At 38.2% G+C, this 18,392-nt stretch overlaps 1 protein-coding gene across 5 annotated transcripts in view; it reads right to left on the minus strand.

Moving 5' to 3' along the window:
• Window positions 1-693: 693 nt before the first annotated feature.
• The window catches only part of DAAM1 (dishevelled associated activator of morphogenesis 1), a 167,351-nt gene continuing 149,652 nt past the window's right edge, over window positions 694-18,392 (minus strand). For all 5 annotated transcript variants that reach the window (XM_055304525.1, XM_055304527.1, XM_055304528.1 and 2 more), the window contains 7 exons: window positions 18,254-18,342; window positions 17,236-17,404; window positions 13,501-13,608; window positions 11,458-11,518; window positions 8,378-8,509; window positions 4,708-4,878; window positions 694-3,417 (listed from right to left, as the gene is read on the minus strand). In XM_055304525.1, coding sequence (XP_055160500.1) covers window positions 3,208-3,417; window positions 4,708-4,878; window positions 8,378-8,509; window positions 11,458-11,518; window positions 13,501-13,608; window positions 17,236-17,404; window positions 18,254-18,342 — 940 coding nt within the window. In that variant the 3' untranslated portion in view covers window positions 694-3,207. The remainder of the gene's footprint in view (window positions 3,418-4,707; window positions 4,879-8,377; window positions 8,510-11,457; window positions 11,519-13,500; window positions 13,609-17,235; window positions 17,405-18,253; window positions 18,343-18,392) is intronic.

The following is an 18,392-nucleotide window of genomic DNA, read 5'->3' on the forward strand; positions in this document are numbered from 1 at the left end:
GGATGGGATAAGAAAGTTGTCTAACACACAGAAGGTTCTCTCTCATTTCAATGCCCAGTGTAAGACAAAAGTAGTAGTCTTTAGATGCCAAGCAGCTTCCACTGACTAGATGAAATAAAAGGTGACTGGCAATTTTAAGACCAACAGGAGTCCATTTCAAAGATCAGAAGTGTTTAGGTCCTCTATTAACCATGAGGACAATTTGTTTTCAGCTTGACTTCAAATTGGGTTGAAGATAGCCAGGCAGCCAGAGCACTATAAGGCCAAGAGAAAGCCCCAATTTTCATAGGATATAATACACATTCCTTGTTCTGTACAGGTGACACTTCTCATGCTGACCTACATCATACATTAATTTTTAAAAGGGAAATGCTTTAAAATGAAAGACTTTGATTCTAGAGACATTCTTTTCTATACCACCAGTTGAATAATTTTACCAGTAGCGCTACTGAGAAACTGTGTAACTCTCTGGAGTCATACAAAGAGGTTATAGAAATGTTACAAAAAGAGGTTGCATATATAGTAATCTGTGAACATATTGAACTCTACCATAGAAAACTCTATCCTTCTAGGTCCAGTATGTACAAGCTAAAAAATATGCATTTTTGACTTAGTAAACAATTTGCAATATCTAAATAGTGCAAAGTACAAAAAAGTTTGATAACGTTGTTTTAATAACTCATAGAAAGCATATACACCCAATGAATTCATCTCTTTATTGCATATTGCTTTTTTTAAAAAAAGATGTACAATCTCATAACACATACAACTTTTTTTTTCTTGGTACTATTACAACAGTCTTGCACCTAAAGACTAACTGGTTCCAACTACTAAGCTAGTAAGATACAAGACATATAATTAAGTTTACAAATTATAATGCTTTCTTTTTGGCATTAATTTAAAAAAACAAACAAAAAACTTTAAAATACACACCCAAGAGAGAAAAGTGGCTACTTACACCAGCACCAATCTAAAAAGTAGATTTTTCTTTTTTCAACAATGGCACATGGAATTACCTGCACAAAGCTTTTGGGGAAAAGAAACCAAAAATGGAAATGGTAAAGGCCTACCAGGATGGCCGTATCAAAATGAGAAGGATTACAAGGGCAAGAGGGACATGCTACACGAACTTGCTCCTTTATGTGACACTCCACCCACTTGTCCATTCCTTAAACCGTTAAAACAAAGCGATTTTCAAAATACAGTTCCAAAACTGAGCCAGACCAAATTTCTCCTGCTATAAATAGAAAAAAAGATAGAGGCACTTTTGTTAAGGAATAGACACATCCATCAGCATCTCCCATTCCTCATCTCCAAGCCTTTTTGAGCAAAGTCTTTGCACCTTTAACTGGGTGTATTGGCAGACCTTGGTAACTAGGGGCTGGGGGCACAACCTCTGCTGGGAGTTTATGACCATTTTATTTGCTAGAGTCATTTACTTCCATAAAATGGGTAGAAAGTCTCTAAGTTTGCAATGATGGGGGGGGGGAATGTAAAACCACTGCTCTTGACAACTCTTAGAGCACTATTTCACAGCTTTAACATAGTGCAGAGACCTTGCCATCTGCACTAAGCATTACAGTTTATACAAATCATTTTTAAATAGCATGATTCCTGTACAGCGCATATCGGTATTCTATTCACCCCTTTATCCCCACTAGAACATAAGCTCCGTGGGGGTAGGGACTTTGTCTTGCTTATCACTGTAGCCCTACTAAGCCTGGCACATAGTAGGTGTTTAATAAATATTTGTTAATTGACTGAAAAACTCAATTTAGTGAGTAAATAATGTTCTAGTGCAACAGGACAAACTACTCTCTCCACAGGAAACCCAACCACAACAGGATTGATAGAAAAAAAAAAAAAAAAGAGAGAGAATCTTAGCCCCCCTCCCCCACTACAAATAAATAAAGCAAAGCTAAAAAAAAAAAAAAAAGTAACAGTCCTCTTTATATATAATTTAAGGATATTAAGAGTTGGTAGGTTAATGGTAAGCATCTATATTTTATTTTCTAATGTTCATTGTTTTTATTCATTTCTCCCTGAGAGCTTTATCTTTTGGACTGAAATTTTACAGGTAGCTTTACTGACACACAATTTAAAATGACAACATATAAACAACAAACCACTTCAAACGTACTTAGAGATAAATAGATCTTGGCATCTCTGTTGGTGTTGTTGACATTTCATGCATTCACTAAGTGTCCTTTAGTCCAGACCTATGCTGACAGAAAATGCAGCTTGTCTTACAAAACAGAAAGGGGGGGGGGGGAAGGCACCCCATAAAGAAATTTAAATAATTTTTATCCTTTCAGAGAATTCCTCCTTTTAGGTCTTAGTGGGAAATTTTATTTTTAAAATTTATATATCTATATTGTTAGAACAATAAGCACATTCTGAATCTTGTTCTTTAACAAGAGCGTGAATTGCATTTAGATAAATAGTGTTCTTTTTTCAAAAGCAATGTAAAGAAATCTTCAAGAGTGCTTGGCAGAGAACTCGATGAAATTAGAGAAAAAAAAATTGATGCCCAAGTTCTAAATATATAAAAAAAAGTCTGACTGACATTCTACATAATTCAGATTGTGTGCAAGATGTTCTCAATAAACATTTATAGACTATACCCCTACACCAACGTCAGAAATTCTAAGCTGGTCCTCTCAATTACTGATGCAATACACCAGCATCGCATTGTCAACTATCAAAAACCATTTTAAATCTATATTTTTCCAACACCAGTTTCACCAATGAAAATAATTTTAAATTATATCAAGCTTGGAAACCATAAAATATTTCTCAAGCCTTTTTTTTTTTTTTTTTTTGCTTTTGTTTTTATTTTTTAGTGTAGGGAATGTCTCTGTCATCTCTTTCAGGAGATAGTATTGTGCTTCTGAACAGCCGTGGTGTTCAGGGGAAGAAAATGAGCCATATCCAATACAAATGCATACACAAAAGTTTTCTGAGCACATACATTAACATAGATTTTTTTTTTTAACCATACATTTAGGTCTCTAGACAACACTCAGACTCCTATATACATTTTTTTTAATATATATGTACACATACATTTACATACACACATTCGCGCACTCACTCACAGATGGAGGAAGAAATTGCCACTGTTTGGATTGCAAGGCAGTGTAATGAAAAGTTCTAGTCACTTCAAAGGGCTGCTAATGAGCTTTCTAAAAAAGTATCCAAGGAAAATTAGAAATTAAGTTTTGTGACAGGTCTCTCTCGGCTGCTGTCCGTCATCTGGTTGGTAATACGCTTGCGGTTCCGTTTCAGTTTAGAAAGGTCTTTGTCAAACACTTCCCCTGAGCGTAGAGCTGAAACCAGGTCATCGAACTCTCCGCCTTCTTCACTATTCTCTTTTGCTTTCCTCATTTTACGTTCTCTTTCACGTTGTTCCTTGAGCTGCAAATAGAAAGCAACCTCTTAGAGAAGTGCCAAAGTGTTGTTTTGTTTTCAGGGGAGATGAAGTCCATGAGGTATGACAATACTTCAAGTCAAACTATCCACGTGCACCCATGCCCGCTAATCCCCTCAGATGTCACAAGACAGAGGGAACTGGGACTTGAGGTCTCATTGTAGAAGAAATGAATAATGAAGAAAGATGGCCACTACTTTGTGATTAGACACTCACCATCTAGAATCTAGGTAAATCTCATGATGCTCTAGTTTAAATAAGAGCAATCGAAGCCATTCATATTGTTATAATGGAACCAGAAAGTTATCACTTAGCAGTCCCCAGATACTGGTTTCTTTGATGGTACAGAGAAACCAAAGCAAATGCTCGTCGGGCCACGTTCCTCTTATCAAAGGCTTAGCTTGTATCTCCTGTGGCTACCTGGAGCCTGCTACACATGAGTTAATATAATTAAAAGGCAAATTATACAGGTACATTATAGAAAATTTAGATAATTCATATAAACAGAAGGGTGAAAACCTTCTCTAATTCTACTGTTAAGAGATAACCACTGTAAACCTGTCAGGGTATAGTCCAGCACTATCATTTTCCTTATTAACACTTACCTTATTAAAAAAAAGGGTTTCACATATAAATAATTTTGTAAGCTTTCTTCCATTAATATTCTTTGAAAATGTAACTTTTATTTTATTTTTTTTTATTTATGATAGTCACACACAGAGAGAGAGAGAGAGAGAGAGAGAGAGAGAGAGAGAGAGAGGCAGAGACACAGGCAGAGGGAGAAGCAGGCTCCATGCACTGGGAACCTGATGTGGGATTCGACCCCGGATCTCCAGGATCGCGCCCTGGGCCAAAGGCAGGCGCTAAACCACTGCGCCACCCAGGGATCCCGAAAATGTAACTTTTAAGGACTGCATAAATATCCCATTATGTAGCTATTATTATCATTTAAAGCTAACAACTGGTCAGTAAACATTTAGGTTGTTTCCATGTTGAGGTATTGCAAAGACTGCTATTCCCTTTGTGTAAATTTTTGATTATTTCTTTAGAATAATTTCTAAGAAATGAAACCTCATATCAGAGGATATAGATGTATTTTTTCAGGCTTTGGATCTATATTGCCAGATTACACTTATACCGATCTACACTCCCAGCAGCATTCTAGAGAGTAGATGCCCTTCTCTCTGCTGGCACACTGGAGTGCTGTCTACAAACCAAGGAGCTGCAGCGTTGGACTTTCTAGGAGGTGGAAATGGCCAATTTCACCATTTTCTTACCTGAGCTTCCATGCGAGCACGCCGTTCTTCCTCCTCCTTCTTCTTTCTCATGTTTTCATTCTCTTGTTTGGCTTCTGACACAGCTTGAAGAAACTGATCAAAAATGCCAAAGAACTCATCCGGCTGGATTTTGCCAGCCTCTTCTCCAAAGTGTTTCACCGCTTTAGTAAACTGGAAAAAAGTAGGTTTTTAAGAAGTTCAGGATTTCAAGAGAATTCAGTGATCAAATAGAAATCTCTCTAGAAGTACTAAAGCTCAAATAGAGTCAGATATAACTTGCTGGATTTTAGTGAGCCTGTATTTATCTTTGGCTGCTTAACAGGCCTGTCAATCATTTCTAAGGTAAAAAATTTAATACTCCTCGACTTTTGAAACCATTTATTCTTTTCCACCTCATTTCAGCTTAACACCAATGATTACCTGCTCTGACTTTTTATTAACTAAACAGTAGTAAAAACAAGAAAGCAAAATATCATAGGGCAGAGCACTCAAGACATAAAACTAATAGCAAACTCGGCAGGGGTAGGGAAACTTGTACTTTTAACTTTTCTTTGAAGTAGTTTAATATCATTTATTAGTGCCATATGGCTAATATCAAAAGCAAATGGGATCCAGTGCTTCTTAGCTGCTTTTCCTAATCCTAAGTAATGCTAGTATTGTGATATTTCCTGGGCCTCAGTTAGAAAACAGTCATGGACTATGGAATCATTAATGCAACCCCAAATTTATGACTGAGAATATGATTTTATTCCAGATCCTTTGTTAGAGAGAACTCCTTTCAAAACAGCTAAAATGTAAAATATTAAGGGATAATTTAAAAAAAATTAATACAAATATATGTATATAGTAACAAAATAGTATTTCCAGTCTCCAGTTTTTTTTTTCCCTTTGGACCAATGAATGTGCCATTTAATATTTTAATTATTTAAAATGAAGTATAATTAACATACTGTGTTCTATTAGTTTCAGGCATACAACATAATGATTCAACAACTCTATTCAGTACTCGGTGCTCACCAGGAAAAGTGCAGTCTCCATCAGTCACTAAATGTTATTACAATATTCTTTTTTTCTAATTAAATTTTTATTTATTTATGATAGTCACAGAGAGAGAAAAAGAGAGAGGCAGAGACACAGGCAGAGGGAGAAGCAGGCTCCATGCACCGGGAGCCCGATGTGGGATTCAATCCCGGGTCTCCAGGATCGCGCCCTGGGCCAAAGGCAGGCGCCAAACCGCTGCGCCACCCAGGGATCCCTTATTACAATATTCTTGACTATATTCCTTATGCTGTATTATTCTAGTTTTAGTTCTCTTGGTAGTTATCTTCATTACTCAAGTTCGCATACTTTTAAGGGGTCTTAGCGGTATCATGACTATCCAAATAATGTTCAATACCAGTCACAGTGTTTGTTAGAATTTTTTTTACTCTTTAAGAATCTAATGCTATTACTTCCAAGCTACTAAGGAAGGTGCTTCCAGCTTCAGAGTCAAATAAATTCTCATTCCTATGCCTAATCAACTATTTAACATTTTCCAGATCTTTAATTTTCTTATTTAAACTATGAAGTGTTTATGCAGTGCCCCCAACCCAAGACTTTCTAATTGCTTTTATTTTTCTTGCATTACTTGCCTTTATTATATTTTTTCTGATATTTCAGTAATACGAACTCCCTATAGGAAATGTTTTCAGTGTTTATTTTTTCCCCTAGTTTTGCTGAAATTTAATTGACATATAGCACTGTATATAATTAAGGTATGCAGCATACTCTCTTGACTTCAATATAACATGAAATGATTACCACAAGAAGTTTAGTTAATATCCATCACCTCATACAGATACATACAAAAGGGTCTACTCAAAAAAAAAAAAAACAAACAAAAAAACAAACAAAAAAAACCCCAAAAGGGTCTACTCTCCTAATAACTTTCAAACACAGCATGCAGCAGTGTTAACTACAATCATCACATTGTATATTACGACCCCTATACTTACCTATCATAAAACTGGAAGTATGTACCTTTTGACCACCTTCCTCCAATTCCCCCTCAATATTTATTAGGAAATAAAACAATTACTAAGTCATAAATGTGTATGACATATTGTTATTTCATATCTTTAAGTTTATAAGAAAAGTGTTCTTTCGCCGTTTCCTTCTTCACTGAGTTGTTCTCAATATTTTACTTATTTGGAAATATTCTATTAGAAATCAGAGTTCTTTAGGGAAAAATACATTTTTCACATGCCACACAAAAAGATCTAGCTTGCCTTCATGGCTTTATAAGCTAATTTCTAAAAGTTCTGGTATGAACAAAATGGCATTAGACGTCCTACAACGGAGTTTCTAAACATTCAAGTTCATGCACTTCAAGTCATCATGAATGATCTTTTTATCTAGGAATTCCAGTGATGATGAAGTCATGTATATTTTAGTCTTAGAAATATGAAGAAAATTAGTTCCAGACTAAAGTTCCCACACTAAAATCTTAAAAAAAATAGTAGGTGGTGCATAATCATGTGTTTTTACATAAAAAATTAACTGTACGGTTGATTCTTATAAAAATGTTTGAGCCCTCAAGGAAGTAGATTCTATATTGCCTGGTTTGGCTGGAGGAGGGGAGTGCTTTCCTTTACAGATCTGTATCATCCAGAGTAGGAGGGATGCATAAGACATGAGTGGGGTCTCTCACAGCAGAGGTTGGGGACATCAATCACGGGATAGAAGAAACTGGACTTTTAACAGCAGTCATCTGAACATGTATCATCTTTCCATTTATTTAATAATGTTGGAGGTGGGGTTTACTGTTGAGACTAGTTAATGTATCCTAATACCATCTTCTTCTGAACTTTCAGCAGTTGTGTATGTACACTATAAATAATCATCTATATCTATTACTAAACAGAGGACTACAGGGAAATGACATCCATCACTAAGCTTCAAAGATCAAGTTAAAGCAAAAGACAACGGTGGCAACTGAGAGATGAGCAGTGTGGAAGAACTCGACAGGACGCGTGGAGTAGATGCTTAAGATCACTTGTTAACAATGAGAAGGAGGAGGGTGAGAGAAAAATGAGAGAATGTGTACATGTCTATGTATATAGATGTGTAGTTTTGGAAGAGGAAATAGCGAAAAGGGGAGGAGTTAAGGTCCTAGTTAATTAGCCAATGAAAACATTTCCTTTAGAGAAAAACAAAATTTTGAAATAGAAAAAAGTCATAAAAGGTACTGTATTATTAAAACATATGCTTCTTGTTATGAGGCTGTGAATTAAACTGTATCTCCTTTAATAAGGTCTGCTGGAGATTTTAAGAGGGAATATCCTGCCCTAAGTCTCTATCTCAGGAGAGCATATAACATACAGGTAACTGAGACATGTGACCTTGGTCATATCTCATCTCACATTCTGTCCTGCCTCTGGTTTTCATGATCTACTCTTTTCTGGTTCCCAGCGATAAATACTTTAATCCAGTATCAATCAAGAGAAAATCAGAAAATATTTACTGGTTTTACACCATTTAGATACTCAGGTCTTGCTAACCTAAAGGCAACACAGGCCAGTTAGACAAAAAGAATGTGCTTCAATTGATCACAGTCCTAGTTATGAAAATGTAGAGTATCTGCAAGTATTAGCCCTGTTAAATAACAGTAAGTATGCATCAGCAAACTTACCAGGTCTTTAGCTTCTGCTAGGAGGTCTTCAACATCAGAGAAACTGAAGCTGGCTACTGTAATGAACTGGCTGACAACAGACACAAACTTATCTCCGGGCTGTGGGGGCTGAGACTTCTGATATTCCAGCTCCTTAAACACAGGAAGTAGATAGTGTGAAGGCAGGTTTCAAACGCTGATACATCATGTCTACTTTTCCATATTCCTCAAATTTAATAAGTAAAAATGGCAAGTACATCAAACCTACTCTGAACACTTTGCGATACCCTAGGTCCCACAGACCTTCTGTCTACCACGTCAGAGCCATGCCCCTGTGCGTGCGCACCCATATTTGCAAACAGCAATTTAGTCAATCATCTGAGTACTTCATCAATGTGATTTCTTATACTGGCTTCAGGACGTAAGTAGATTAGCATTTGTAGAAAATAAACAGAAGTTAAATAAGGAGAGCAAATTGGATTCAAAAGACGTGTGACTAAAGGCAAGATAAGTCAATTGTCAGTATTCTGTGCTCAGAATTCTGGTTCCTTGCTTTTTCTTTCTTTCCCTCTGGCCAAGTCTTCTGACTGTCTACATGAGGACATCTGGGTCAATGGAATTTCAACAGTGTTTGGCACCATAATCGTCTACCATTTTTCTTCCTGTCTATACCATTTCGTTTTTGTGAACAGGTTACCTACCTGTAAGAGTATTAGTCAGTGTCTTATTAAATTATCCGTATACTTCATTACCAGGGTGATGAACATACAAATTATTCAAATCTAATTTTAGTAATTAATTTCAACCATTGCCAGATGCACTTTCTTAATCCTACCCTTTGTGTATGAGGGATTATTATCTTCATTGTATAGACACATAAATTGATGCTTAGAGGGATGAAATTCTTAGCTCAAAGTCAAGTAGCTGATATGTGATAGAGCTAGATTTTGAACTCAGGTCTGTCTGACTCCACAGTCTCAGCAATAACCGTGCTGGGCACCAAGTGACTCAATCTAGATCTATTTTCTTCTGTAACTGTTTTGGCGGAGGTACTACGAGTAGGAGTAGAGAAGTCACAGGCTATGGGTTCTGATTCAGTTCTACCACTGATTTGGTTCTTATCCATGACAAGTGGCTTGGGCCTCAGTTTCTTCACTTATAAAAAGCAGGCAATATCCACATCACAATGAGAATCAATGAAATAATAGATTGGAAAGTTATAAAATATGGAACTTGCTCTGATTGGAATAAATTGCCACAATCCTACTACTTTGGCCTTGAAAGTGAGCATGTATGGATGTGAGGTATAGAGATATACAAGCAATTTTAAAGTATTTCTTTAGTGTATAATTTCCTTTCAGACTGAATTTAGAAATCCATCTTTGATATCTTCAAACAATATAATCAATTCGTGTAAAGCATAATTAGGATACATGAATATTTAGACAGGCCAACGTCTACCTCTCAATATTTCCTTCTAGTGCTACAACTTGACATGTATGCTGCCAGGGGGAAGAGGAGGTTTCTGTAGCCCCTTTCCTATGAAAAGTGTTTTATAGTGTACATGACTCAAGTACTGAAGTGATTTCAGCAAAACTACTTTTAACAAACCCAAAACTTCCTCCAAACTTCCTTTCCACCAGGGCCCCTCCCCATGCCTTGCTCTGAACTAGCTTAGATGCAAAGGTCAGAGCATCCATTATTATTATTAGGCTTTAGGGCTGTCATAACTGTCACACTAGTCTCGAGAAAACCTTCCACTGGGAGGAAATGGGACCAAGTGAAGGCTATAAGATGAACCTCATCCCAAACTGCCCTTAACCAGTTTGGCTTCTGAAACCTGAGAAGGACCACCCTACTTGCTCACCAATGTTTAGGCCCATTGGGGTTGGTGGAACAAGATTTCATTCAGTTCATTTCCTTTACTTTTGAAAGATTATTCCCCACCCCCCAAAAAGGGGGAAAAAAAGCCTTACATGCTCCCTAATTTGTTAAAAACAAACAGAAAACGAGCAGACATGGTGACTTTAACTTTTGTTAATTATGTCTTTAATGAAGTCAACTCTCTCTATGGTACAGTTGTAAAATTTTTGTGATATTATAGTAATATTAAAAAAAGAAAAGAAGGAGGGTCCTCATGTTATTGTTACCGATAAATAATTTGAAAGGTACTTAAGAGAGGGGCACCCTTCCAAGCTGCCTGCAGAGCAGTCTCCTTTGTCAATGGCAGACTGGAGTGAGGACCACTCTCCTGAACAGGTTTCTCATCCTGACCTGCCTCCTCGCCCAAGGCAGCACTGCACATTGACTCCTCTGCCTCCAGCAGTGTGGCCTGCTTTCCTTCCATGGAGGCCTAGCACATGGTGTTCTGCACACCAGGGACAACTTCTGCTCCTATGTACCTAAGTTCACTCCACCCTCCTTCTAAGCCACAGCTCAAAGTTCATTTCGGTGAGAAGAGAAGCTTCCTCTAATAAATGCCCATCATTCCATAAGATTTGGACTAACCTAAATCCACTCTTCTTCCTTAAGGCACTTTTGTAATCACTGTGCTTATCTGGATGTGGCCAGGCTGAGTGAATGTGAACGTTTGCTGGACCGGCTGCTCTTGGCTATTGCAATACCTGGAGGGCAAGGATTCTGAATCGTCATGACCTCTCGCCTTGAGAATGGACTGTGTATCCAAGGATTTGTTCAATAAATACTCCCTAAAGGACCAACTCTGAGACAACAGAGGTATTCCACTGCTCTATTAAGAAAGAACATTACTTATTACTTATTAATAGAACATGGACACTGAGCGGATCCTTGAAGATTATCTTGCCCAAAACACTTTAATGAGTCCTACCTTACAGGTAGGAAATTGGTGCAACCCTAGGTCTAGCTTCCTAGTTCCTGCTCCTGGGATACCCCCATGACATTGGCAGCTGAGTCACCGGAGTGACACAACCTGCCTTTACTTCTTTAGTGCTGTTGTTTTCCTACTTATTTATTTTTTTAATCAATAAGTGTTTTTCTCTGGGCATATCACCTTGTTGGACATCATCAGCACCTAGAGGTAGTGAAGAGACTGGGAATTAGAAGAAGAAATGCATACTCACCATCTCTACTGCTTTTAGGCCACTTCTCAAGGTACTTATTTCTTTGTCCAGCTCAGTCATGCTGTTGTAAACAGCAATATTTTAGTAACCAACATGTGACTTACATGTATTAGATAGATGATGGTTTACATATCTCATGCTTGGAAGTTCCACACTAGTTTATTTTAAATGCTTAAAATTCCCTTTATTGCTCAGATCTCACAGAATAACAAATTTTTAAACTTATGGAATTTAGATATGGAATTATGGCTTTTGTTTCCCACAAATAGCAGGTATATTTTATAGATTAAAAATAGAATATAAAAAAAATAGAATATAAATGTCTCCCATCTCTACAAAAATACTTCATGTTTCAATCTAACACAAATCTCACTTAAGCAAATTATTATATGTGGAAATAAGCTTTTTGCCATTATGTGGCTCCCTTCGAACAAGTAAAAAAAACTGTCTTATCCACAATCATGCTCATACTGTACTCTTTGTAATCAGTACATTTGCTTTTTTTTAAGACAGATTTATTTATTTATTTATTTGAGAGAGAGAGAGAGAGAGAGAGAGAGAGAGAGAGAGAGAGAGAGAGGTGGAGACACAGGCAGAGGGGGAAGCAGGCTCCATGCTGGGAACCCAACGCGGGACTCGATTCCAGGACTCCAGGATCGCGCCCTGGGCCAAAGGCAGGCGCTAAACTGCTGAGCCACCCAGGGATCCCCAGTACATTGCTTTTCACCAAAGCTCTGGTCATATGAACATTACAAGGTGATGGCTTAGATTTCTTTTTTTTTTTTTAATAATTTTTTTTTAAGATTTTATTTATTTATTTGAGAGAGCATAAGAGAGAGAGAGAGCAGAGGGAGTGGGAGAAGCAGGCTCCCGTCCAAGCAGGGAGCCCAATGCAGGGCTTAATCTCAGGACCCTGGGATTATGACCTGAGCTGATGACTGAAGCAACCCGGGCACCCCTAAAAGGACGCCTAAAAATACCTAAAAGGATTATTTTTAAGTAATCTGTACACCCAACGTGAGGCTCAAACTCAACTCAATCAAGAGTGGCATGTTCTGACAGAGCCAGCCAGGTACCCTGGTAATGGCTTAAATTTCAATCATTAATGATATTTCTTAAAGTTGTACTAACGAGATTTCATTGTCTCTCCTTTTTTTTTTTTCCTGGGTTTCTCCCATAAAACTTTCTATTTGATGGCTTTTAAACATCAGAGATTATAACCTGATTCTCTCAGATAATTCAGATGAATTTGCTTAAAATTCACCAATATTTCATTTACTTTAACCTTTTAATTTCACGTCTCGCATTTCTACCAAATTCTACAAAATGAGGGAAAAGATTAGCCTGCTTATCATACTTTCCAAATTCACTGTAAAAAGATGCAGTTTTAAACACACACACACACACACACACACACACACACACACACACACACACACGTATTTTATTTTTAAAGGGCCAAGAGAAGGAGGGAAGACCAAAAAGAAAAACTGCCTGCTCTTCAGTCTCTGAAAAGTGGTGTGAATTCTGTGGCAAAAGTTTGGCAACTTTCCATTTTATTTTTAGTTTCTTCATTTGCATAAAGACTGCTTTCCATGAAAAGGCTGTCTTAGTTTCTGAGAGTGTGTGCACATGTGAAAATTACTGGCAACATCCTGACACTTAAGTTCTATTTGCTTAGCTATGTATCCTCATTAACTATGGGTGCTCCTACCTGTATTTATTAATAGAACTACACCTTTTCAAAGTACTAGTGAAACCACATTCCTTTCTTATACTCTTAACAATTCAGAAAATTAGGTTTTCTGAAAGTTAAAAAATACATGCAGGAGTAGTCCAAAGGAGCTAGGAAACATATATATTCAAAACCATGTAACGTATTTCAGTGACTTAGATGGGATTCAAACTTTACTTCACATGTTATTCAGGGGAAAGCCAACAGAAGGGCCCTCTTCATGCAATGCCAGCTAACTACCTCAATGTTACTAAAGCACAGTCCAAGTGATTTTTAAAAAACTAAAACAATTCCCTATAAGTACTTACTTTACTTTTGCTGCTTGAGGAATGTCCCGCAGTTCTTCATTGAGATTGAGAACCTTGGGGTATTTATTTTCCACAATAGTTATGAGATAGTGCAAAAGTGTAATGTTCCTACAATTAAAAAAGGAAAAAGTATTAAACATGGTTAATATCTATATATGATTTGCAAGTCCAAGCAGCTGAACCTGCAAGAACGCTATATTCTTGCATTTGTTTCAAAGTTTGGAGACCCCTTTAAGGCAAGGATTCTCAAGAGAAGGGAATAAGGGGAGAGCCTACATGAGATTTACATAACTGTATGACGAAAGGAAGCATATACTTTCAAAAGGGAAGATTTACTACTGTGGCTCATAACAAGCATCCTTCAAAATCTGGATGATGGAAATGAACTGGAACCACAGTCAGTGGGAACATACCTACCAAAGACAAGGTGTATCCTGAGTTTCACACCAAGAAGGACGCAGTGAGGGGGGGGGGGGGGACAGGGACTGAGGGATATTTAGTTTGCTGCATAGGACAGCTATTTTTCAAATTTAAAAGTACACAGCAGCAACTCACTAATAAGAATTTATTGATCATTCTCATTTAAGTTTTTTCAACTCTATGAGGACTACTCCATCACTGCAACTATTTATTTTGCTAGCTTTTGTCCCCTCTGACTCATGTTTTGCTGTTGTAGCAAAGGGTGGTCAGAAAGTTAGAAGGCGCCCTGGTTTAGGGCTGGGCCTGGGAGTGGACCAGGACTGTACCATCAAGGCTAGGACATCTTTGAAGCCAAAAATCCACTTCCTAATTTTAGCAACACTTCAGCTCCTAACTATATAACCCAGCTCTGTCTTTGGTGGTGACAGGACTGAACGCTGACTGACCTGGGTTGAAAAAGTGGATGTCTGATAACACTCTCTGTTAGGACAAGCTGTGGTGGTCTGGTCCTGTTGTCCTTGACTCCATGCACATTACAGTCCCCTGGACCCCATATGCCTGGGCCAACCTGAGATTTATTTCATTGGAATGAGGTGGGGCCAGGCTTGGGTATTTTTAAATCCCCCCCCCCCCCAGTAACTCTAAGAGCCAGGATCAAGAACCACTAGTCTAATGAAAGTTACCATAATCAAGAGGACAGAAATGTATTTTTTAAAAACATATTCATCAATTTTAGGCAGTTACTTTGCTAATTTACGAGGCTAAGTCACAAGAGCCCTACTCACCTCCAACTAAAGGGAAGCAGAGTTGTCAATTTCCTTTCCCATAATAATGAAATGGTTTTCATTTCTGGTTACCCCTGCATGCACCTTCATAAAAGTCAATGTAATCCCATTCCTCTGAGTCAACTGACCCACATATGAAAAAATGTTTCCTTTACTTTTCTTGCTTTAAGAAATAATTAGAAAACAATAGCTCAGCAAAGTAAAGCAGTAGCTAGTGATTCTGGCCATTTACTTTGCAGCTATTGAGCTGTTACCCTTCTATTTCAGTTCTGCTGCTCACAGAACCTAAGTGTTGGCCCATGTGCTTGCTTGCTGCGTGAGGGAGCAAAATCCTGACTACCATTACAAGAAAGAATAGAGCCATTTCACTTGTTTCACAGAGATGCTTTGTTATTAAGAGAAACTTAATTTAATTAACCACATATACTTTTCATAGTGTAGAAAGATTTCGTACTAGATCAAATATTCACATTTATTAGCTATACAAATAACACCTCATTTGACTGAATAGAAATTCTTGAAGAATGAAAAACCACACAACAGCCATACATCTGCCTATTCACTGGTATTACTGGAAACAAGCCTTTAAAGCAGAGTGAATGTACCCTTCATTGCTGACTGTTCCATCCTTGTGCGGTCTTATCAGATTCAACTGAACATTCACTGAATAACTACTTATCACAAGGCAGTCTGCTGGGCACCATGGGTTTATAAGCCCCTGGTACTATTCCTAGGGACCAAATAGTCACAGGAAGAGGAAAGAGATCAGAAATGTTTTTAATTTATTATTTTGAAAAAGCTCACATATTAAATTCTATAGTAACTTCAGTAAGCAGATAATCACAAAGGAAGTGCCAGGTTATCAGTAATGATGGTGCAGAGGGTATCAAGGGACAGAGAGAAATGAACAAAAGAAGGGGATAACAGAGAAGGAGGGAAGGCACTAACTGGTAGTGAAGGTGTTCTTCCTCTCCAACTTGCAAGTTCTCTCAAGTTGAAGAGAACACACTTCCTTAAAAAGGTGACTCTCCTTATATGCAGGTAAGATGTTGCAGTTACCTACTACACCTTCCAAATAAGATCCATTTGTTGTTGAGTAGAGCTGAGGACAACAGAACAGGTATCATATACCTGCGAGGCCAAATACCTTGCCTTTGATCTTAGGCAAGCTAAATGAGCCACTTGACACTGCCTCAGTTTCTTTATCTGACAACAGGTGATATAGCACTCAGCCTATGTACTACACACAACCAAATATGAAACTGCTCTGGAAGGATCAAGTGCTTACATTAAAAATAAGGTGGTGACAGCACAGCTGTCCTTTGTTAATCTATCTCTACATGATGCAAAAAAAAAAAAAAAAAAGCTTTAGCTCTACAACACATTGCTTCTTATAGGATGGATTCAGGGTTGCCAAAATGCTATGTATCACTAATTATATAGAAAATATGGAGTAAAAAGCTTTGCTAGTGGCAATAATTATGGTGAACAGTCCATATTTCTAAAAAGAATTTGGATGCAGAGAAGTTCATCTTAGAAACAACTGTGCAAGTTGCTTTGAAGTCAGTAGGAACCTTAGAGAAACAGCTCACAGGGAAACTAGTGTTACTATGCCTAATGATCCTACCTGTTAATGACACCAGAGCATTTTCACCTCTTGGTGTTTCTAACAAGAATCCAACCACTTAAATACACTTTCTATGAAGCATTTTGAGGAGTCTTGAAAGGAGCAGCTTAACAGTAACAAGCCAAAGTGTATTAATACCTCATAATTTTTTTTATAGCTGCTAGCTTCAATGTATAAAGAAAGGAAGACATACCCTAAAACTCCAACAAGCTTCACATTTTATCATCAACTGTCAGTTTTTTTCTTTTCCCTGGAACACAGTTCTCTGTGGAGGGGCCATGACTCAGGTCATGAGGAGACCAGTAGCACACAGGTCACATTGTGTTTCTTGATCTGGGCACTAGTTTATTTATTTTTTTTTAATTTTTATTTATTTATGATAGTCACAGAGAGAGAGAGAGAGAGAGAGAGAGAGGCAGAGACATAGGCAGAGGGAGAAGCAGGCTCCATGCACCGGGAGCCTGACGTGGGATTCGATCCCGGGTCTCCAGGATCGCGCCCTGGGCCAAAGGCAGGCGCCAAACCGCTGCGCCACCCAGGGATCCCTGGGCACTAGTTTAAACAGAGGTCCAACTTGTGAAAATTCATCCAGCTGTACATTTATGATTGGTGGACTTACCTTTAGTGTATTACACCATAATAAAAAGTTTATCCAAGAAAACCTGAAAACTTAGACAATAATATCCCTGGGGACTGAAAATGGATGAAGGATAATTGGCCTAATGGGTTATTTAGGGTTATTTGCGATTAGGAGAAAAGAAAGAAGTCAATGCTGGAGAAAGAATAAGCCTGAGCAAGAGACAAGCAAACCAGAGGCTGCAGTATTGGGGAGGCCCAGGAGGCCCACAGGGGCCCTGACCTAAGCTCCTGGATCCTCCAAGTGCTAGAAGGTACCATACTTACTTGTCAATACTAGATTTTGTGTCAGCAATCTTGTTTAGGCTGGATATCTTGAATCCATATGCATTGCCTCTTTGGCCTTTATTCATGTAATTTCCAAATGCCAAAACCACCTCTAGCAACTGCTTCAGCGCGCTGCTCTTAAACACCTCTTCTGAGCCAGAACGAATTGCTTCAAAACAAAGCACACATAAACACAACTACTACTACCAAGACTTCTCAGTGATACCCATCCTTAATCCACACACCTGAGAGCAGATACTGAAGATGTAAGACCGGGTTATTAGACTACCAGGGAGCACTTACAAAACACCCAAACCAGAAGCACGGAGCCAAGAGACAGGGAGAACCAGCTGATGTTGTTCAACAGACCCACAGACAGTTGCACAACCCTATCCTTTCTTAGTCCTGTTCTTGGGTGACTCATTAACTGTAAGCAGTTAGGAATACAGAAAAAGTGTTTGCATTTCCCACATTCCTATGCACACACTTTCTTGCCTGGTATGAGTCAGATCAACAGGATTGCTAATCAATTCTATGGACAGAAACACCGGCCCAAAGTGTTTCATGTTAGAGCTTGCAGGTGTCATCAGGGATTGGAGCTTGAGCAGGGTCCTGAGCCCAGCCTGCATTCTGTGGCTGTGCTCTTTAGCTTCCTATATTACAAACACTTAAAAATTTAATAGCCTTAAATCTTCCCTTAGAAATATCTAGTAAAGCATCATTGTGATAAAGCTAGTTACAGATTTAACGCTAGCAACAGTCAAATATATTTCTCACCAACACCCAGGATGCGAAAAGCCCACTTCTACAGAGGAGCCCAGGAGATGTGCTGTGAGGTCCAAAACCCAGGCTAGGCCAGAGGGCCAAGTATGGACCTAAGTACTTACTCATCGGAATTCCAAAGGATTTTAAGGAAAAAAATCACCCAAGGGATCCTGTTTACTATCTGCACTTGTATTGTACTTGCATATGGGCACTTATGATGAACATCATTATCAGTCTGGAGGCTTGACTTTACCTTCTACTTTCGGTTTCACTTCTGCCACACGCTCTGCAAACTTCTTTTTGAAGTACAGTGATTGCAGTCTTTGTTGATAATGATTAATTCTGTAAGAGCAAGCATGGACTGATGAACATTTATGTACTTAGTATGTCTA

Source organism: Nyctereutes procyonoides, unplaced genomic scaffold (assembly GCF_905146905.1).
Source record: "Nyctereutes procyonoides isolate TBG_1078 unplaced genomic scaffold, NYPRO_anot_genome, whole genome shotgun sequence".
NCBI classification, from domain to species: domain Eukaryota; kingdom Metazoa; phylum Chordata; class Mammalia; order Carnivora; family Canidae; genus Nyctereutes; species Nyctereutes procyonoides.